Genomic DNA, 24,151 nt, shown 5'->3' with positions numbered 1-24,151 from the left:
TCTCTTATTGATTTCTTATTTAACTCGAATGTGTTCTGAGAACATGCTTTGTATGATTTCTATTCTTTTAAATTTATTAAGGTGTGTTTTGTGACCCAGCACATGGTCTATCTTGGTAAATGTTCCTGTGAGCTTGAGGAGAGTGTGTATTCTGATATTGTTGGACGGAACAGCATGAATTTTAAAACAATCAAACAAAAGAACATTAAATCTAAATACTGTAAGAAGACTAATCCATTAACAATAGTTCTTAAACTTAGCCTCAATTTCCCAGGTACTGGGTCTATATCCTCATGCTAATTGGGAAAAGACAGAGCAACAGGTAGTGTGATTCCAGAAGTTAATACTTTATTCCATTACCCAGGAGAAGAATTAATACACACCAAATTTTTAGAAACATTTGCAAGTGAATTGTTCTATGTCATACTTTAACTCGTTTGCACATTGTAAAATTTCTTCTCCTGCAATTTTATGCTAATCAGAAACTATGTAGATGTAAGATTATATATGTGAATTCATATGTAAGGAAAAACCTAATGCAAGTTTTTCTATAATTTTTATTACAGTTGGAAACATTAAACCATCTTTGCCAGGTGTTTTTAGAAAAGTGAGAAAGGGCAATGTGTGTCAAATGCAAAGGAGACATTAAATTTTGGTATCCTAAGAGATTATTAACAATAACTTTCATAAAAATTACTTCTAAGGATATCTGAAAGCCTCCAGTTATATCATACCAGTTTCTAATCTAAACAATATTGGAGAGAATGAAATGAGAATCAATTACATAAAAAAGAGGATAAAAACATGCTACCAACTATTGGTTTTTTTAACAGTCTTCCTAGATTATATTTCTCTTGGTGAGAAAATTCACCAGGATATTTGCATTTTGCCAGCTACTCTCTTGATAACAAAATTATTCTTTAGATAACCTAGCAAAGTCTGCCTAAGAGAACTGCTATCTACAACAATCAAAGAAAGAAAGGGTGATAAGTAACCTGAAAAGGTCAGCTAATCAAACTCTAACCAACTCAAATTCATTCTTCTCCAATAGGACAATCCCACATGTCATTATATATTTTGTTTCTAAAGCTCAGCATGGTAGATGGTGTTTAAACTCCCTTTATGTTGTTTCTAAATTAACAATGCCTTATGACATTTTTTCCTTATGTGTTATTTCAGTTACTCCTATTATAGTTTAAATTAAACAACTACTATTCCATCTTTCGCTATTTATGCTACTTCCACTCAAGCAATATGATTAAATAAAACTGATCTGGTTGATCACTAATATGAATCTGAAACAAAAGAAGGGTCACATAGTAAAATTGCATCTTCCAGTTCAATTGATGGCCTTTAAAAATAAATAAATGATAATAAGAATACAGTCTTTAAGTGACAGCCCAATTCTTAAGAGTAGACATTCCACTGAAGATTACCTTTTGTCGAATCATCCTCTATTGGCTGTTTGAACAATGTAATATCTTTGAAAGTGCAGAGAAACAAGACCACCTTCTCATGTTCATTTCTTATTGGTGCAATTTGCATATAAAACCAAACAGGGGTTCCTGTAACAGAGAGAAAGAGAAGAAAAAGTACAATATATAGTAACATGGCTTCATAAATAGTTTGGTTTCCTGCCTTTCCCGTTCCTTCACCTCTAAATGCTATGCCAGAGAATCAGCACCAATAGAACAGTATTTTAATTGCTGAAAAGAATCCAAAATATTTAATTTTTTATCAGCTACCAGTTGTTCAAAAATTAACAAACACATTTTTCAACCCCAAATATCAAAATTCTAAAGTAAAATGTGTTATTTCACCATTTTACTAAGAATCTAACAGACTACCTGGTGAAATCAACAGAGTACCTGATAAAATCAGGTACTTGTTAATAGCTGTTGAATGATAATTAATTTGTTATCATAGAATTGAAAATCTATCTCCTTTAAAAAATATTACCACCTTATCAAAAATTAAGCCATTTTTGTTTTTCCCTCTATTCCTATGTTTTCACTCCTTATGTTTGTTCTATCTGTTTGGGCTTTATTTATTTTGACTTCCAGGTTATACTAGGTTTCATTTTATCATATTTGGAGGTAGGCATAGATGGAGAAAAAAGTAAAATTGACTTGGTAAGTGAGAAGAGGTTTGTTCACAGCTTAAAGCATTCCAGCAAAATGCTAAGGGTAAAGTGATGAAATGAATGAGAGAATTGTAAGGTTTGCCTAATGGTTCAAAGAAACTGGTAAAACAGATGGTGGAAGTGATAGACAAGATGTTGAGGGTGGAGGCAAAAAAACTTTCCTTTCTTAGAAGTAGCTGGAAAGGCAGCAAGGAGGTTATAAGGAGGTTTTTGTAGGGATGTATTGACTATAAAAGAAATGCAATAAAGCTGATTTTTGTTTCCACATGTTAGTCTGCATTAGGGAGAAAGGTGAGATCTCAAAGGAAAAATAAGTAGTTTCCCAAAGTTCAGCTGGAAGGTGAGTGAGGACAAGTCACAGAGTTCAAATGTTAAGAAAGATGGAATGTCATAGTGGGGAAAAGAGCAATGAGGTTTAAGAGAATCGGAAATTTGCTTAGGGACACAGGAAAGACAAAAGTAGAGGTGTCAAAAGGGGTGTGGATTTTGTCTTCTATCAAACCATTCAGTTTGTGATAGTGGGCAGGTATCAACAGTGGAAATGTAAGAAGAAAGTCTTGGATTGCCAAGATGAATGACAGCTCTCAGGGAAAGAGAAGTTGTCACAGGCAGAGCCTGGAGTAGGGTGGGCCATGAAAGGAAAGCAATTCCAAAGATAGATTGAAAGAGCAACTAAGCTCTTTCAATCACCTTTCAATTCACCTGTTTCAGCACCCAAGAGACCACAGAGCAAAGCACAATTCAATTTGAGGTGCATTTTGTAACTCTCTTATTTTCCCGCCATATCCATACTGCCTGAGTAGATACCCAGTTTGGTGAGTATGTAATTAATAGAGTAAGTTTAGGAATCAGAAAGACCTGGGTTCCAAACCCAGCTCTGCTACTTACTGACTTACTAATGATCTGATATTGGACAAGTTACTTAACCTCTCTGGGCCTCAGTTTTCTCATTGATACAATGGGGCATTCACTATATGGTAGCTATGAATAGTATTTTTTATTTTTGTCTTAATAGTCCATTACACAAGGAGGCTGCCAGCCCCACCTGAGATGCAGAAGCCAAAAGGCAATCTCAAGTAAAGCCAGCATCACCTTTATGTCTGGGTCCCACACCACTGCTCCTCTCAACAACTTCCTCTTTGCTACTGTCACCAAGTGTCACTGCTCCTATGTGCTACTACTCTCTTCTTGCCACCTTGAAAATTAATCACAACAGCCATACCTGACACTCTAATACATGGTCTTCTTGGAGGAACATTGAAATACTGTCTCAACCTCAAGGCTCTCTTCTTGGTAAGATGGCAGGCTCTTTGGCTTTGACTGCATGGTCACATCAGAGAGAAGAAGACATCAACAGCACTTGATGCCTGATGCAAACAGAGCTTTAGCTGAACCTTTAAGGTAGACTTGAAGAAAAAGAGACTTGTCCCCAGTCCTGGAGAGCCTCAGGCATCTTCACAAGCCACTGCCTCCTACTTCCCTCCCTCAAAGTATGAATCTGGGCTTGCTCATCACACTCTTCAAACATTGGCTCTTTCAGACCCCAGAAGACATAGAGTTTCAAAGCATTCAAGGCTTATGATTTGGCCAAATCAGGAACCGACATTATATCAAATAATGAATATTTGAAGGCAGGAAAAATGCCTTCAAAGGAGTAATTATCCATTAAATTGAAGGAATGTTCCATTTGAATCACAACGACACTCTCCATAATATTCTCTCTAAGGCACAGTGCAGTAAAGCTGCTCAAATATGCTATCTTAAAGACATAACGAGTTTTGTGGGATTTGGGGAGGGAAATATGCAGCTAGTAACACAGATTAATATAAGCAAGAGCTGATAACCTCTTGGTGGCTTTCAACAAAACCGAATAAGCAGTATATCCATATCTGTGGCCAAAAGAAATCACCCAATGCCACCATGAAAGGGAAATTGCTATGAAAATAAGATGAGGTGACTTGACCACTGGGCCCAAGTGGTCAGAAAGTTAAAAGGGGAGTTTTCTGTGGGAACATTCAGTTCTGACACCCAGGTCCTTTGTGACCCCAGGGGGAGGCTATGGAAGTACATAGCCCTTTCCGGATTGATTACATGATGAGACAGGTACCTCAGAAACAACTGTACCATCTCCCCAAGAGGCTTGTTCTTTGTTTTCTGTTTCTTATTTTACACAGTGTGTCCAGGAACTGTGTGTGATGTGCACAGTCTTACAAATCAACAGACCCAAACGCAAACAGATACATGGCCTGTGGCTATTCCAGAACAGCGAGCTTCTCAGTGAAGGCAGAGAGGTCAGAAACAAAGAGAAAAGGGCATGAAAAATAAGTAGCTTTCCAAGGTCTTTTAGAAACAAACCTGCACAGAAAGAAATAGTGTTACATTTTGTGCCTTCCTATGAAAACAGCAAATTTTAAAATTCTGGCATACAGCCAAGGCTCAGCTTTAAAATTACTTTTGGATATCAGGGTAAATTATTTTCAAGTTGGGCTGCAGGGTCAGACATCCTGAAGTAGACTGAGTGTTTGCCAAGCAGTTGGTGATAAATCCTTCATATTCTGGATTTGGAGTTTGGAGGAAGGGTGGAGGCAGGGAGTCTGGGAGGCTTGGGGCAGAGAGGCCTGTTGTAGCTGGAAACTTAAAGCAGTGCCCCAGAAGGGATTACTGAGAGCAGCCCAGTTGTCAGTTCTTCCTTTGTGTAAAGAGAAAGAGCCATTTTAAATCATCCCAGGGCTTCAGTTTCTTTCCTAAGAGTAGAAACAGCCCACCACTAATCAGGGCGCTGGACCTAAAGAATCGAGGCTGCAAACCGAAATGTCAATGGTGACATGTTAAACCAGATATCCCAATTCTCCCATTTGCAAAATGGGTTCTAACTTAATTACTTCATGGAAATGTTGGGAGAACTTGGCATTTAGGCATTCCCAAAACATTTTTCAAGGATATGAAAATTCTTCTTTCTAGCATAAAGAAAAAGTCACAAAAATATACTTCTGGAGGTTTTCAATTGATGTTCAATAGCCTTCAAATAATTATTTACAAGAGTTTAAAAACCTGCTTTTAAATATAGTAGCACTCAATTATAATACATGTTTAAAACCTATGTTTCATATAAAAGCAAAAAAAAGCACAATACAGATTCTGTACAGAAAGGACATACAAGTTTTAATCTATAGTACTATAGTGTGTATCTCCTACTGAGTATAAACCGATATCCACATATAGAGAGAGATAGCTATCTGAAAAGAACTAGACAGGCCTGAACATAAGTCAGAGAATTACTTCAAGCCATTAAAATAAAGTAAAATACCTAACAACCAGGAGTGAGACTTACAGAAATGTAAAGGACAAGTTACTGCCAAGATGATTTAAAGGAAATAAACAAAAAAGGAATTCCACTAAGGTATTTTTGAGAAATTCAGACACTTAAGGATTTGGCTTTGATGCTTTAACATCAGGCAAAGACACATTTACTATGCTTAGTTAAATGTCAAGGTGAATGATCTTGGTAATATGGAGTAGTCTGAAATTATTGGCATAACTCAGGGTTTATATGTAAGTCATTCAAGAGATAATGAATCTGTCTGAAAATAAAAGGCTTTGGGCATATGGGTCTACTATGAATTAATAGCATATATTTGAACCTGGTACAGAACACCCAGAAGGTACCTACTCTAACTTTTCTCTTCTAGCGGACACAGCTAATTCAGAATGTTCTGTCTTCTAGGTGACGAGAAAACCTCACATCTGGCTGTGATTTCAAATAGAATTACCTTTTTGGTTATAAATGATTGTAAAATGAACAATAAGATGTTATTGTTAGGTAAAACCACTAAAGACAAATATTCCCATTACCAAGTGTACTACTCTGAAGCAATGCCTTATTGTTATCCCTTTTATAATCTGCTAGTAAAAAGAGGAACCTACTTTCAATTACAAATATTCCCTAGAGAACAAAAGTTTGAGGTAAAATGGTGGGATAAATTTTGTTCCACAAGATTCAACAGGCACTGAACATGGAATAAAGGTTCCTTGTTTAAGCAGAATATTTTCCAAATTGGGGGGAAATTTATTAACCATCATTTTTTACTGAAAACCATTATGAGTTTTGCTATTGTCTACTATTAACACCAAATCCAATTTATGAAGTGCTTGCTCATAAAAAAAAAAAAAAAAAGGAAAGGATGATTTGAAGCAGCAGCAAGAAAAGATAAATACAGATGATTATTAAAAGAAAGTGAGAGACAGAAGAAGATGGCAGCATATAGAGGAGTGGAAGCTAGTTAGACCCCCAGAACAACTAATAAACAACCAGGAACAACTAGTAACTAATCCAGAATAACTGTAGGGGGACAAATGTGACCATCCACTCATCATATACCAACCTGAACTGGGAGGAGTGCCTGAGATCACAGCATAAAATCTGTAAGTAAAAACTGTGGATCTAAGCTGGGAGCTCCCTCCCCACACAGCCCAAACTGCAAACCCTCACAGTGCCAGAGAGCAGCACTCTCCAAGCAAGCAAGTATATCTCAGCTGAGCTCCAACTGGGGTTTTAATTAACACACGTGGACTGCTCAATACAAGCTACAAATCCCCAAAAAGCAGACAGAGGCTTTTGGTGACGACTGACCTTGGAGAGCTGGAGGGTGGCCACAGAGTAGCCCTGAAGGGGGAATTTCTGTCCCTTTTTTGGCTCAGTGGAGAAAGCCTCAGCCATTTTCATTTCCCAGCACTCTGATCCAGACAAGGGTGGAGATAGCACAGGCAGGGAGACTATTCAAATGCTAATGACATCTCCCTAGGGGGCATATCTTCCCTAAGAGGAAAGAGGTAGTGCCCAGCTCTACTACCCACATTCCATTCAGAACTGGACCCCAGAGCCTGGGGGAAAACAGCCATGGGCCACACCTCCTTACACCAGTCTGGAGCTACAGGCTGACAGGTGCCACCTGCTGGGGAGAAAAGCACAGTGACTTGAGGCCTCACAGGGTGTACCAATCTTCTAAGACACCCTCAGGGAAACTGGATACTATTCCCTCCTTCCAAGACCTGAGCCTGTTCTGGTCTGGGAAAACCTGACTGGGGTAACCAAGGAAACCAGATTCCTACACAACAGAAAAATACAACCTACACTAAGAAAAACAAAGTTGTGGCCCAGTCAAAGAACAAAACTTACATTTCAACTGAGATACAGGAATTTAAGCAACTAATACTAAATCAATTAAAAAAGTTTAGAGAAGATATGGCAAAAGAGATGAAGTGTATAATGAAAACACTGGGCATACATAAGGTAGAAAGTGAAACTTTGAAAAAACAACTGGCAGAATCTATGGAAATGAAAGGCACAACACGAGATGAAAGACACAATGGAGACACAACAGCAGATCTCAAGAGGCAGAAGAAAACACTCAGGAACTGGAGAACAAGGCACCTGAAAGCCTACACACAAAAGAACAAATAGAGAAAAGAATGGAAAAATATGAGCAATATTTCCGGAAACTTAAGGACAAAATGAAATGCATGAATGTACTGGTCATTGGTGTCCCAGAAGGAGAAGAGAAGGGAAAAGGAGCAGAAGCAATAATATAGGAAATATCAATGAAGATTTCCCATCTCTTATGAAAGACATAAAATTACAGATCCAAGAAGCGCAGCGTACCCCAAACAAAATAGATCTGAATAGACCTACGCTAAGACAATAATAATTAGATTATCAAACGTCAAACATAAAGAGAGAATCCAGAAACTAGCAAGAGAAAAGCAATCCATCACATACAAAGAAAGCTTGAGAAGACTATTTGTGGATTTCTCAGTAGAAACCATGGAGGCAAGAAGGAACTGGGGTGATATATTTAAGATACTGAAAGAGATAAACCACCAACCAAGAATCCTATATCCAGCAAAACTGTCCTTCAAATATGAGGGAGAGCTTAAAATATTCTCTGACAAACAGACAATGACAGAGTTTGTGAACAAGATACCTGGTCTACAGGAAACAATAAAGGAAGCACTGCAGACAGAAAGGAAAAGACAGGAGTGAGAGGTTTGGAAAACAATTTTGGGAGACAGTAGCACAGCAATGTAAGTACACTGAACAAAGACGACTGTGAGCATGGTTGAAAGAGGAAGGTTAGGACCATGTGGACACTAGAAGGAAAGAGGAAAGATAAAGACAGGGACTGTATAACTCGGGGAAACCTAGGGTGTTCAACGATTGTACTAAATGGTACAAATATGTTTTTACATGAGGTAGAACAAATGAATGTCATCATTGCAAGGTGTTAAAAATAGGGTGGGATTGGGGGGAAAATGCAATCAATGCAAACTAGAGACTACAATTAGCAGAAACATGGTATTATGCTTCCTTTAATATAACAAAGGCAATATATCAAAGCTAAATGCATATTGGGGCAGGGGAGGGGAGACATAGGGGAAAGGTATGGGACTCCTGGCATTGGTGATGTTGTCTGACTCTTTATTCCACTTTAGGTTAATGCTATCTTTCCTTTTCTTGCTTTCTAGCTGTCATGTTTTTTTTCTCTCTCTCTCTCCTTCTTTTTTCTTTTTCTTTTGTCCTCTACCTTCTTTGACTCTTCTCCTTTTTTGTGGAAGAAATGGAGATGTCCTTCTATAAATGGTGGCAATGGTGGTGAATATATAAATATGTGACTATACAGGGAACCGATTGTTTACTTAGGATGGAATTATGGTGTGTGAACAAAACCATCTTAAAAAAATGGGTTGATGAAGAAACCTTGAGGGCACTATATTGAGTGAAATAAGACAGACACATAAGAGCAAATATTGTATGGTCTCACTGATATGAACTAATTATAATGCATAAACTCATAGACATGAAATATAAATTACAAGGAGAGAGAACGAGGCTAAAGAATGGGGAGTGGTTGCTTATTATGAGCAGAATGTTTAACTAGGGTGAACTTAAATGTTTGGAAATGGACAGAGGTGAATGGTAGCACATTGTGAGAATAACTAACATTGCTAAATGGTGTGTGAAGATGATGGAAAGGGTAAGCTCAGAGTCACGTATGTCACCAGAGGTAAAGTTGGAGGTTAAAAGATTGGAATATATAAAACAGTGAATCTTGTAGTGGACAATGTCCGTGATTAACTGTACAAATATTAGAAATCTCTCTAATGAACTAGAGCAAATGTATGACACTATAACTAGAAGTTAATAATAGAGGGGCCTATAGAAAAAAATACCTATTGCAAACTATATACTACAGTTAGTAATATTTTAACATTCTTTCATCAACAGTAACAAATGTACTATACCAAAACTATGAATCAATAATGGAGGAGTGGGTGGTTAGGGTTATGTGAGGATTTGAATTTCCTTTTTTTTTTTTTGTCTTTTATTTCTTTTCTGGAGTAATGAAAATGTTCTAAAAAATTTTAAAGGAAATTAATTGTGGTGATGGATGCAAAGCTGTATGATGGTACCATGGGCAATTGATTGCACACTTTGGATCTTTGGATAATTGTATGGTTTGTGAACGATCTCAATTAAAAAAAATTAAAAAAAAAAAAAAAAAGAAAGTGAAGTAGAAAAGTGAGCTTGGTTGGTGAGTATACTAGTTTGTTTTATTTTGTTTGTTTTTGTTTTTGCCTGTTCTTCCCCCAAGCCCTGACAAGGAGCCTATCATGAGGTCTTTTCTGATTATATAATGCATAACTGACAACTCTCAAATTACATGTGAGAAAACGGCTCATAACAATAAACATTTACCAGATATGAAAGGCCATGTTCTAAAGTAATGGCTACTTCCAGTAGCCTTCCACCTGGGACAGATAGTCTAAGTTCCAGCAAAAGCCATGTTAGTAAGAATTCACCACAAGTATATTCATATGTTCACATTTATTAATTATGTGTAGAAAGGTAATCATACATACCTAGTGATATCAATCACCTTTCCTTTAACCATAACAGAAATAAATAAATATTTACCTGTCATTTTTAGTTTTCACATAGCTATTGGGTCTTTGTCACAAAATATTACAAAATTTTTTCTGCCTGGCATTAAAAAGTCAAACTTAAAATGCACAATAACTTTCTTCCATTCCTCAAAAGGTTGTTCTCATAGGGAGAATGGTTTTTCAATTTTATCTAATTTTGCCAGCCCCCATTTCTCCCTACAAAGAGAAAGAGCAATTTGAATTTTACATTCTCTCCACACTGGCACTCAACTACCACTTACCAAATCATAACATTAATAAAGAGTTGGCACAGTTATTGATAGTTTGGATACCTACTGTTTTTCTTGTACAGAAGAACCTCAAAGCAGTTTGACTCGTAGTTGTCAAAAGTCTGCCTGACTTTCTCAATGGTCTTCTTGTCAGTCAGTTCCCCATACATAAAACTGGAGAAAAGGAAACAAACCCCATTTCAGTTTTGTGTTGCTTTTCAAATGCTGCATAAAATCATACGGTTGTCTTTGTTCCATTAAGTATTCAAATATAGGTACAATGTACACTGTTGCTCTCACAAAGTGAACTAAAAGAGCTAAACCATGTTTTAATCATGGTACCACATGATTGTTAAACTGCTCACAGAAAGTCACCCACGCACACACACACAGGGGTAGTCCTCACACAACACACTTCCAAAGTGCATGAATTTTGGTTACCATGGTTCACTTAAATAACACCAGTTTCTTAAGCACTGTGTTTGAGTTCAAATTTCAATTACCTCAGTATAGTAACACTGCAAATAATTTCATAAAATACGAACTTCACCACTAGCTTCTTCAGTCCAAAAACCATGAGAGTGACCAACCACACCCCTTCTTTTAAAGTGTGTCTGTGGCTGGTCACTGGGCATCGGTTATTCAGTTCACTCACCAGCAGCAAAGAATGTTGTTATGCTGCCTTCCGTCTCCCCATGTAAAATATCCCTGTAATATTTTACAATAATGGGTAACTGAAGGTGGAAAGTATCCAGCAAAGGTGAAAAGTGAAGCAAGGAAATGAAAAATGAAAATGTCACAAGTGAAATTCTAATCAAATGTAAATTAAGTTAGAGAAGAAAGTGGATGCCTATGGGCATGTTGACACATCTGCCATTTGAGACCCTGTGGATGTGAGGCCTGAGAAACTTGGTGAAGTGAACTTATCAACACAAATGAGGAAAGAGGCTGTGATGAAAAGGACAAATGTTTACCAGAGGAAGTTACACCAGCAAAAATCTTCATATTAAAGGAGATCTCAGAGATGGTCCATGATAGTGAAAGTGCAAACAATGAAACATTTGAAGTTGATACAGACTTATAAAGGAGTATAACAATTTGCCAAGGAATAGAAAATATGCTTACTTCATTTGTTATATTATAAGAAGATGATGGCAAATACTGTTTGAACTACTGGTGACATGTTTTTTACAGAGAGGTAAAATGCTTTAATTCTCAATGTTTCTAAAGCTTTAAATTACAAGCTACTAAATAACTTATTTTCATTTCCCTATATGTTTACAACCAGCATTAAGACCTTTTAATGCTTTGTCAAATAATTTTAAAGATCACAGACAAAAAAGAACACTTGCGAGGTCTGTTTCATGAAAAGTGAGGACTGTACTAGATATATATGTGTATATATATATATATATTTGCATCATTTGGGAAGATTGTCTTAAGATAGATATGGTTAATCAGGGGAAAATGTAAGTGACAATTTGAAGCAAGGCATACACTATCACTATGGCTAGAGAAATATACAAAACAAAACATAGATGAAGGAGTGAACTCTACTTTCACAACTTTCTAATATTTGAAATTTTCTGTTTTTCTAAGAAAATCTCACTGAAAATCTGATTAGCCACAAAACAACTCACTCAAGGCCTACATGCCTCTAAAACTCCATTATTGATGCTTTCAAAATCATCAGTTGCACATCTGGTTTTAGATACATATTTCTACTACATAGTATAAGTATCCAGTTTTAGAATATGTGTCACAGCTAGATGCCTTGGCTAAGATTTCAAGGGTCAAATGTGTATCTTTTTTATTGCTTTTCTTCCAGTTTTCAAAGAGTTCACATATTGGTCTGGTTTACATACAGATGTAGATCCAAGTTTCATGGAGCCTGAAGTTTATATAATTTGGGGGGCCCACTTGAAGAAAAAGTATTCAAAAATCATAAAAACTAAATTAGGCATAGAGCCTTGAAAGACATCCACTCAAGGAGGATCTCCCAAGTTTAGGATTCACTGTTTTTAAGGAAATCCTGTCCCTGAATGTGTCAATCTATAAAATATGTAACAGGAAATCATAGTTTCTTAGCAAGAACGAACAAAGAATAGCAGGACCCAACAACAATACTATATTGTGACTAGAAATTACAGGGTCACTCAGGCCCATCTCTGAGGCAACTAGAATTCTGGAACTAAGAAATGAAAAGAAGTAGTTGAGGCAGGGCAAAGACTGTCTCACCTTTGAGAAGTCAGTACCCTGCATTTTCTATATTCCATTTTTATATGTACCATTAAAACAGTAAAATAAGCTAGAGAATATCCAAGCAAAATGGCAGACTTTAGCTCCATAATCTTATCTCTAGATTAACACATGTTATCTTCATAGGAAGCTTCAGAGTACAGTCTACTTGTAAGATGGCATCGAAAAGTCACTGTTCTTGTCAAAGCCAGAATTTCAGTTAATGTGAGTTTTATTAAAATCTCTTGAAGGTATTCTAATTAAATTAGGAGTCAACTATTAAAGGCAAAGCCACCACCCCAAAAATATATGTTAAACATTAGTTGAATACTTTTAGTATTATTTTTACAGACAGGTGAACTTTATAAAAATTTACCAGTTTTTTTACTGACTTTTATTTTTAAACTAATGGCTCCTTAGTAAAGAAGAAACAAATAAAAAACCGAGAAGAATTTAGGATATAGGCAATTAAGCTAACTAACATTTGTGGTTTTAAAATTAAAAAGTAAAATCATATTAATTTGGCTACTAAATGGCAGACCTGTACAGTTCAATAAACTGAAACATAATGTTCACAATTATCCCACAGAAAAAAAAAGGAAGTATCTCTAATATAACAAACAATTAGAATAAAAATTGTGAAAATTTAACCCTAAGATTCAAAAATCAGTTACAAGTGAAAGCAAAAAAGAAAAAAAAAGAAATAAACCATTTTAGTGATTGGTATAATAAGAACACTTGAAAAGAAAAACAATGCTAGTCTGATGCAGCTAAAAATCTGAAGATAAGGTGAAAATGAACTGGCAATTTTTTCAAATAAATATTCCTAATTAGTTTAGCTCTCCCAAAGCTAAGATCATTTATTCTAGAGAAATAAAAGCACTATCTTTTAAAATCCCAGATTATTACACTCTGAAGTCTTTCAAAAAGTAGTCTTTCATTCCTTGTTGTTTCACTCGCATTTTTTCATTTTAAGTTTAGTATACCACATATTTCCAGTGACAGAAAACATAGGTGCAGTGGTAAAATGCAGCAGTTGAATAATAAAATACATTTCAAAACTAAGGACTGTAAAGAATATCTAAAATGTACTATCCCTCCTTCCATGGCAACAGTTCTGGAGACTAATTTGATTGTAAAATATTTCTATCCTAAGTTGTCCAAATCATACTGACTAAATCAATGGTTCCATGTTCTTTATGGCTATGGCATGTTTGTTTATCGTCTTGGTCTGTTACATGTAAATACTGGATGTTTTTAATGTCATTTCATACAGCCTGACTCAGGATATCTGAAGCTGAAGCTCAATGCGGTTTTTGAATAATTAATGGAATTTGAGGGGACCAAAGTTTTAGAAATGGTAGCCATATGACTGAGAAACTATATACATAATAATTTTATATAGTTTCAGTGTCTCATTAAATATTCTCAAGAAATATATAATGGGACTACAAAATATTACTTCAAATGGCTCTCTTAGAATGCCAAGCTCCCCTTCTCTAATTATAAATTACCACTACAACTGCACTGTTATTTTATTGGGATGAAAATAATATCGGATTCACAGATCAATCTCTGCTATAATATTGAGCAGTCATGATGTAACAGAACACCAATGAACTTGGATGATCACTTACTAACTGTATAATTCATAGGCTAGTCATCTAAACTCTCTGACCCTCAGTTTCCTCATAAGTAAAATGATGATGATAATATAACTCAAACGAAGAGGATTGAAACATTAAAGTTGCAAATTATAATGTCCTGAACAACTGCTGAATTATTACTGGAATACTTCATATGGATGGGGTTAAAAGAAGGATGCCCCAGCTCCATTCTCCACTCCCTTACTTCCCCACAATTCTAGGACACAGACTGGGCCAGGCTTGCTAATAGACAGGGTCGCTGTGTCTTAAAAGTAGATGCACATGGTTCTGAGCTTCTTCCTCCTTTGTGAGTCCATGAAGTTGAAGCAAAAGCTGACTCAGGGCCAGCTCCTGGATAATCTGGCCACTTCCCTTCTCAACACAACTGACGTGGGGTAAGATTTAGTCTCAGGAGTAAGGGAGAAGTCCTCCTCGGACCCGGCCAAGATCATATCAAGCTTGCCTGACATCTGGCAGTATATCCCTTATGTGTATTCTGCCCTGGGAACTTTTAGGAGACAGGTGGGTTTGGTTACAAGAAGATATTTTTATTCTTAGACACCTTGTTCTGCTGTCAAAATCTCACAAACAAGCCTCATTGTGATACCTAACAATAAGCGTGGATATGACATTGATAGACTTTCAAGAAAGAAAAGAACCTTACAGACCCTGAAAAAAAAATATAACCTAATTGTGAGTTCCACCAACCTGTCTTTATCTGCTAATGATCAAAAATGTTCCTGGACAAAAACATCACCAACATTCAGTCACCACTAGTGAAGGATGGTGTCATATGCAGGCTGTGGTCCACAGACGAGCAAGTACTTCATCAAAGAAACAACACAGATTGACTTAATGCAGTTGGTAAATGTTGTCTCCGGCTCAGAATCAGCCACAACACTAGAGTCATTATAAAGATTATTGGAAGCATAGACTGAGACCTATCATCAAAGAATAAAAGAAGCAGCCAGGCAGAAAGTAGAGGAGAAATTAGAAACAACTTAGAACACAGTTTTAGAAATCTCAAAGAGGTAATTTTGAAGTAAATTGAAGGCATTACTACATACAGTAACCAAAAGTTTTCACAACCCATTAATTTATGGCTTAAAAAATTCAGATAAAGTCATAAGTGGTAGATCCATGACATGTAATTAAGGGAAACCGGGAATAATGCTGGCCATCACCTCTGGAGACTGACATCACTGAGGAGCCCTCCAACACTCCCCCCGCGGTGCCACCATAGGAAACAGAACCCTCAGCCAAATGGAAACCAGACTGACTGATATCCGTCAGGTGTAATGTGTTCTTTCAGCTGCTGAGATAATTTTGTGTTGATAAAACTGCTCAAGAATTATATACAATGAAATGCCCCTTAAATTCACTGCTTCATTGTCTAATTTGATGGCTTTGGTAAGGAATCGTTAATGGACCTTCAGAAAATATTTGAAAGCATCTATCTACTCACGAGTTCTCACTACTTACATGATTCCTTTCTCACCTCTCTACTCTAAAACAACACAGAAATGGCTTTTAAAAGGTTCAGGTTAATGAAAGGTAAAATGTTCCTTTTTAAAGTGGCTTTTTAGAAAGTGGCTCCTACTTTATAATATGATGTACAGCAATATGTGTTGAATGTTAGGGGTGCTGAGGGGTCATGAGATAAGATCATATGCTTTTAAATGCCATTTCTCCAAAACCTATAATCTCCTTTAAACATGCAGCATTTTTTTACGTCCTCCAGTAAACAGCAAAATAGTCCAAGCACTTGGAAAATCAATTTTTAGATAATAAAATTGACTAGATTTGAAACTTCTAGGCACCCTAAAATAAGAATATTTGCACTAATGAGCACACATCAGATATATAAAGATAGAAATTTAGATACTATTAAGAAGTAGCAAGGACAGTGAAAAACAGGAACCCTCATACATGGCCTGTCAGAGTGGATCCCAGAAGCCACTCTGGAAAGCAATCTGACAGCAGTTCATTTACAAACTCTGCACATACTCTACTATGCAGAAATCCCACTTCTGGGTATAGGGCACAGTAGACTTCTCACAAAGATCCACAAGAAGATAGGATGAGAACGTTTATCTCCAAATTGTTAGTGGCAGCAAAGTGTTGCAATTTGGGTTCCATGACTAATAGAATAGATAAATAAATGAAGGCTTTGAAGACACTGGAAACCTATGCAACGGTCAGTCATAATGAACTAGATTTCATATTGAAACCTCAAAACCATAATGGAAAGTGGAAGAGTAAGAAATATAAATTCTTCTTACACAATATAAATTATGTAGTTCTTAAAAATGTATACATACAAAACATATTTTTCAAGAATACACATATATAATAAATGAATGGAAGATGGATTAGAAAGACATACAATAAACACACTAGATAAAGATCTATGGAAGGAGGAAGGAGAAGTGGATGAAGGTACAAGGAAATAAAATAAGGTAAATAAATTAAAATAAAGAGAGAAGTTTCCCACAGCAATATTATTGTGATAAACTGAAGAATATGTTTAATTCGATTCTATGCACCTGTACCAATGGAGGGAGAGTGGTGTGTATGGGAGAGTCAAAGAAGGAAAAACATAAGGAAAAAGAAGAAACAAATCTTAGCCCCTTGATATTTTAAAAAGAAAGAGTAATGTATGTATTTCCCATGAAATAATTCACATTTGAATATTCAAAAAATAGGACATGCAATCATTTTTCCAGTTGCCGTATTGATCCTATTGATATTAATTCATCTAATACTAGTGGTATATAAAGATAATTATTTTTTCTGGCATATATAGTGTTATAAATTTATATATAAATCTTCCCACACAAACTGAAGCTCATTAATTTATAGTATCTGATTGTTTGTTTGCCTAAAATTGTCATTATTAAAATCAATGGAATTATTTGAACCATTCACAAGGCGTCAAATGGTTTATCTCCATATTCAACTGGAATTCAGTGATTCCAAAACCCTATAATAACTTCTAGATACTAATCCTGTATTAATAAATTTGTATGTAAGTTTTCCTTGCTTCCCTCCATCTCCATGTATCCCATATTCAAAGGCTTTTATAGATTAATACATGAAATGTGAAAAATATGTAAAAAAAATCAGAATCATGATGCAGATATTATTCTGCAAATTGTTTTTTTAAACTTAGCAATATGTTGTGAAGTTTTTCCAGTGCCATAAGATTTTTTAATACATCCCTACTACTGGGCATTTCTATTATTTCCAGGTCATCCCTCTTGTAAACAATGCTGCAATAAACACAAAATGGGGGTAGTTTAATATTTTAAAAGGGATACATTACAATAAATTACATCTAGAAGAAAATTTTATAGGCCTCAGAAATAATTTGCTTGAATATTAGCTGCTAACCTTCATTGCTCTGTGAGGGCATTAAACTGGTTGCAATGGTTAGACGAGCAAAACACACTGGGAATTTTGTGCAAGTAAATAATAATTGTTTATGGTAAGAATACAATCATTTTCAAAATACTGTCTCTGTTAATAAGTAGAGAAGACTTGAGAGAAGACTTGCATACTTCTTCCCACCGTGAAAAATTATAATCCAAAGCCCTCTGCTCCCTCAGCCACCTCAAATATCATTAACACATGGGATGAAATGCAATAAACAAAAGCATGTTATATAAAAGCATACGAGACCTGGGTTAGGGTTCATTGCAAACAGATCAATCTAACTCAACACATACTAATACAAAACATTGAACTGTGTCTTGTAATGCATACATGAATGAACAAGATGGAATCCCTGCCTTCAAAGCATTTATAATCTAGCACTGGTGATGGAAAGGAAAAAGGAGCTTTTAGGGGATGGAAGATGCCAACAGAACATCCCAGAATTAAGTAACCCTTTTGTAGGAAAATTGCACATGCCAAAGAAAACAGCCTGAGGATGGGAGCAGACATGTAGGAAGCAAGAAGAGATGGGAGCAGGGCTTTATAATATGTACAGATTTCAATAGCAATACTTCTCAAAATGACAAAAAGGCAATAGCAATAAAAACGCAAGAGATACCTGGATTCTATTACCTACCTGCAAGTGCTGCTTTTCTGCATGACGTCAGCTCGATGATAGCCAGAGAGTTTACAAAAACCGTCATTACTATAAACTACAGGCCAATCCACAATCTGGGCATTTCCCAGTAAGAAACTTGATTCTAAAGAAGAAAGAGGGAAAAGGAAGTCATTTGCTTCATTTAACACTGTACTTCTTTCAGATAATCAAAAAGGCAAATTCATGAAGATGGACAAATGTAACTATGGTTTGTTAAGTACAAGTAATATAACCCATCCTTGAAATTGACATAATAAGTTCTGCATGATTATCAGACGAAACCTGCATTAAATACAAGATTTGTTTACAAACTCAGAACTCCATTTACAAAAAGCTGATTTACGATTCCTGTTTGCATTACAGTACACCATAAACAATTAAAACAAAATATGGTTAGTATTGAATAAAAGTTATCTACTACAACAATTACCCCAGGGTCAAGTTCATTTATTAAGAATCAGGCTACAGTCACTTTTCCACAAAATGAAATTGTTGAACTTGGTAACAGAGGCAAATTGGATGACCCCTCCAAAAGTTCTATCAATTTAGTTTTGACATCATAGGAAAAATTCTCTGGTCATTATGCAAATCTTGAGAAGTCTAATTTAAAATGATATTGAAGAGTACTTTTTTAAAAACAAAATGATTCAAAGATGGTATTTTCAACCATATATTACTCAGAGTTTTTAAAATATCAGTATTCTAAATAAAAGAGATATCAATGCTCCTTCTTGCATAGAGAAGTATATTTGCCTTAGGTTAAGAAAAAAAAGAAAGAAATTAGCACAAAAAGTAGTTTCTTTTGGTATCAACCTTGATTGAAAATCCAGTACTTTTAGGCAATAACTTTAGCAGTGCTACATATTACATGATAATACATTAATATTAAAATGAAGAACAAAACAATCAGGTATAAATTTTTAAAAGCAATACTGTACAACAGGTATCTATCTTAACAAAACTCCTTTGAACTCATTTTCAGGGTAGTGTACTAAAAAAAGAAATGAACTTATGTATATAAGAATTCCAATCTAAATCCTGACTCACAGTTTATCTTAATAGAAATAACAAATCAATTCAACAGTTAATGAGAAGCTGCTATATAAAAAGCCGTCATCTGGGTCAGGCAATGGGAAATAATACAGACCAATAAAACAAACTTTTCATTCTCCAAAACTTACATCTATTGAGAAAGGCAAATAAGTGACAGGCAATTGCAAGGAAAATAAAGCAAACGTTAAATGGAGTTTCAAGAAGCACCATGGGGACCCCTACCTCACACCCTACACAAAAATTAACTCAAAATGGACCAAAGATCTCAATATAAAAGAAAGTACCATAAAACTCCTAGAAGATAATGTAGGAAAACATCTTCAAGACCTTGTATTAGGCGGCCACTTCCTAGACTTTACACCCAAAGCACAAGCAACAAAAGAGAAAATAGATAAATGGGAACTCCTCAAGCTTAGAAGTTTCTGCACCTCAAAGGAATTTCTCAAAAAGGTAAAGAGGCAGCCAACTCAATGGGAAAAAATTTTTGGAAACCATGTATCTGACAAAAGACTGATATCTTGCATATACAAAGAAATCCTACAACTCAATGACAATAGTACAGACAGCCCAATTATAAAATGGGCAAAAGATATGAAAAGACAGTTCTCTGAAGAGGAAATACAAATGGCCAAGAAACACATGAAAAAATGTTCAGCTTCACTAGCTATTAGAGAGATGCAAATTAAGACCACAATGAGATACCATCTAACACCGGTTAGAATGGCTGCCATTAAACAAACAGGAAACTACAAATGCTGGAGGGGATGTGGAGAAATTGGAACTCTTATTCATTGTTGGTGGGACTGTATAATGGTTCAGCCACTCTGCAAGTCAGTCTGGCAGTTCCTTAGAAAACTAGATATAGAGCTACCATTCGATCCAGCGATTGCACTTCTCGGTATATACCCGGAAGATCGGAAAGCAGTGACACGAACAGATATCTGCACGCCAATGTTCGTAGCAGCATTATTCACAATTGCCAAGAGATGGAAACAACCCAAATGTCCTTCAACAGATGAGTGGATAAATAAAATGTGGTCTATACACACGATGGAATACTACGCAGCAGTAAGAAGGAACGATCTGGTGAAACATATGACAACATGGATGAACCTTGAAGACATAATGCTGAGCGAAATAAGCCAGGCACAAAAAGAGAAATATTATATGCTACCACTAATGTGAACTTTGAAAAATGTAAAACAAATGGCTTATAATGTAGAATGTAGGGGAACTAGCAGTAGAGAGCAATTAAGGAAGGGGGAACAATAATCCAAGAAGAACAGATAAGCTATTTAACGTTCTGGGGATGCCCAGAAATGACTATGGTCTGTTAATTTCTGATGGATATAGTAGGAACAAGTTCACAGAAATGTTGCTATATTATGTAACTTTCTTGGGGTAAAGTAGGAACATGTTGGAAGTTAAGCAGTTATCTTAGGTTAGTTGTCTTTTTCTTACTCCCTTGTCATGGTCTCTTTGAAATGTTCTTTTATTGTATGTTTGTTTTCTTTTTAACTTTTTTTTTCATACAGTTGATTTAAAAAAGAAGGGAAAGTTAAAAAAAAAAAAAAAGAAAAGAAAAACAAGGAAAAAAAAAAAAGATGTAGTGCCCCCTTGAGGAGCCTGTGGAGAATGCAGGGGTATTCGCCTACCCCACCTCCATGGTTGCTAACATGACCACAGACATAGGGGACTGGTGGTTTGATGGGTTGAGCCCTCTACCATAAGTTTTACCCTTGGGAAGACGGTTGCTGCAAAGGAGAGGCTAGGCCTCCCTATATTTGTGCCTAAGAGTCTCCTCCTGAATGCCTCTTTGTTGCTCAGATGTGGCCCTCTCTCTCTGGCTAAGCAAACTTGAAAGGTGAAATCACTGCCCTCCCCCCTATGTGGGATCAGACACCCAGGGGAGTGAATCTCCCTGGCAACGTGGAATATGACTCCCGGGGAGGAATGTAGACCTGGCATCGTGGGACGGAGAACATCTTCTTGACCAAAAGGGGGATGCGAAAGGAAATGGAATAAGCTTCAGTGGCGGAGAGATTCCAAGACGAACCGAGAGATCACTCTGGTGGGCACTCTTACGCACACTTTAGACAACCCTTTTTAGGTTCTAAAGAATTGGGGTAGTTGGTGGTAGATACCTGAAACTATCAAACTACAACCCAGAACCCATGAATCTCGAAGACAGTTGTATAAAAATGTGGCTTATGAGGGGTGACAATGGGATTGGGAAAGCCATAAGGACCAAACTCCACTTTGTCTAGTTTATGGATGGATGTGTAGAAAAGTAGGGGAAGGAAACAAACAGACAAAGGTACCCAGTGTTCTTTTTTACTTCAATTGCTCTTTTTCACTCTAATTATTATTCTTGTTATTTTTGTGTGTGTGCTAATGAAGGTGTGAGAGATTGATTTAGGTGATGAATGTACAACTATGTAATGGTACTGTAAACAATCGAAAGTACAATTTGTTTTGTATGACTGCGTGGTATGTGAATATATCTCAATAAAATGATGATTAAAAAAAAAAAAAACCAGTCTGACAAAAAAAAAAAAAGATTATCTGAGCTGAAACCTATGTTTCCAGGATCCTAATGTATTCTACCACCACCTACTTTCATAATCACAAAGGAGTTTTGGTGAGTTTGGAGAGTTCTGGCTCAGGTGGATCCCAGGCAAGTCTTTCCTACAGTACCAGTGAGGGCTTTATGACACTTATCTCCTACTAGATAATCTCAAAATAAAAATCAAAGCTTCTTAAAAAAAAAAAAAAAAAAGAAGCACCATGGGAGGCACAATGGTGGAGTAGTTGGTATCAGACTAACCGTCCTGCTGATTACAATTATAAATACTAGATAAAATATGAAAGAGAGTTGACTGAACCTAAAAAGCAGTCAAAAGTTGGCAAAAAATGGAAAGGCTAAATTGTTAAAAGGAAGGAAACAAATTTGGTGAGAGATGTCCCTTTAACTGTCCATGCCAATGACAACACTGTGCAGTTTTCTGGGTACATGGGGTAATAGAGCTCAAGTAGAAAAGTCTTACATGGCTAAGCAGTCAAAGATCACAATTTGGGGCTAACAAACATCTTCATATTGAGGGGGATCCTTTAAAGGATGGAACCATAAACCTGTATACCACCCCACTTCAAATCCTTCTCTGTGACCTAAACTGCATACACAAGATGAGACTCCAAGGAATCTAGCAGAAATCAATGGCTAGAAAACTTAAGGAGCTGGGCAGAAATTTTACCAGCTCCCAAGGCTAGAAAGTTAAAATCAGAGTTCAAGTCACGTCACATTAGAGGGGCTTGGTAAACACCTCAAAATTTCCATTTAAACCCCAGATGGTCATGCTTTAGGAGTAAAAAACAAGTCCCAGGACAAAACACTATGTCCCAGAACTAAGATAAAAAAATGTAAAATATAGGCCCACCATTAAAAGTCCTAAAATAAAGTTTCCTCATGATCAATGTGATCCACTAGTAATTTAACTGCCTAAAAAAAATAAAAAAACAATCCTCAGAGGAAAATAACAGAATCCAAATTCTCTGCAATGTGTCATTCACAATGTCCAGTATGCCATAAAAAATAATAAGACATTCAAAGAAAACTGTGAAAATAATCAAGGAGAAAAAACAGGGACTAGAAAAGAGGTACAACTTGGAATCACAGAAATAAAATGGTATAATCTCTAAATAAACAAGTCATCAGATAGGCTTAACAGCCAACCAGAAACTAAAAAATAAAGGAAAATTTAAAGAAAGGTTGACACAAATTATTGCAAGCTGAAGCAAAGGGAAAAAGACTGAAAAGAAGGCCTGTGGGACAATACCAAGAAATCTAAAATATGCCAATTGAGTCCCCTCAGAAGAAAAAGAGAAACTGGGGCACAAATGCTTTTTGGAGAAATGTTGGCTAAAATTTTTCCAAACTGGGTTAGAAAAAAATAGCAAACCACGGATCTAAGCTCAGTAAACCCCAAACAAGTTAAACACAAAGACACAGTAGGAAAATCATGGTCAAATTGCCAAAAATGAAAGATGAAGAAAAAAATCTGAAAAAACATCCAAAGAACGAAAAGACATATTACAGATGGGGGAAGGGAGTTAGAATTGTAGCAGAATCCTTATGAAAAATAATGGACTCCAGGAAACAATAGAATGACATATTTTAAACTCTGAGAGAAAATACTCATTTCATCAGCTAAATTTTTATATAGAGCAAAGATAACCTAATAAAATGAAAATGAAACAAAGACATTTTCAAAAACAAAAAATAAAAGAATTCACTTTCAGCAAAACCACACTGAAACCAATGTAAGAGGGATTTTAGCTGAAAGAAAAAAAAGAAACACTATATAACAAAAATGATGATGATGGTGATGATGGTCATGATGATAAAAATAATAGCCCACACCAAAAAAGTCAGAAAAGGAAAAGCAAAGAATATATGGAACAAAAAAAATAAACCATAAGAAGTCCTAAATCCAACAATATTAAGAATTATGTTAAATATAAATGGAATAAACACATCAATGAAAAGATAGAAATTGTCAAACTGGATTTTTAAAAAAAGAAACATAATACACTGTTTTACAAGACCCACTTAAAAGAGACAGATAAGTTGAAAGTGAAAGTATGGAAAAAATACATCACACAAACACTAAGCATAAAAAAATGTGGATATATTAATATAAAAAAAAGTATTCTTTAAGACAAGGGGTATTAACAGAGATAAATAGAGACATTTGATACTAATAAAAAG

The 24,151-nt window shown here is 35.9% G+C and overlaps 1 protein-coding gene across 1 annotated transcript in view; it reads right to left on the bottom strand.

The window, feature by feature from the left end:
* KCNH5 (potassium voltage-gated channel subfamily H member 5) overlaps nt 1–24,151 on the bottom strand; it is a 343,994-nt gene that overhangs the window by 295,431 nt on the left and 24,412 nt on the right. The window contains exons 2-4 of the mRNA XM_037835300.1: nt 18,310–18,433; nt 10,421–10,527; nt 1,437–1,565 (exon numbers count right to left, since the gene is read on the bottom strand). Of these exons, the coding sequence (XP_037691228.1) occupies nt 1,437–1,565; nt 10,421–10,527; nt 18,310–18,433 (360 nt within the window). The remainder of the gene's footprint in view (nt 1–1,436; nt 1,566–10,420; nt 10,528–18,309; nt 18,434–24,151) is intronic.

The sequence above is a fragment of the Choloepus didactylus genome, chromosome 4, assembly GCF_015220235.1.
Source record: "Choloepus didactylus isolate mChoDid1 chromosome 4, mChoDid1.pri, whole genome shotgun sequence".
NCBI classification, from domain to species: Eukaryota; Metazoa; Chordata; class Mammalia; order Pilosa; family Megalonychidae; genus Choloepus; species Choloepus didactylus.
This window is presented reverse-complemented; position numbering and strand designations above follow the sequence as displayed.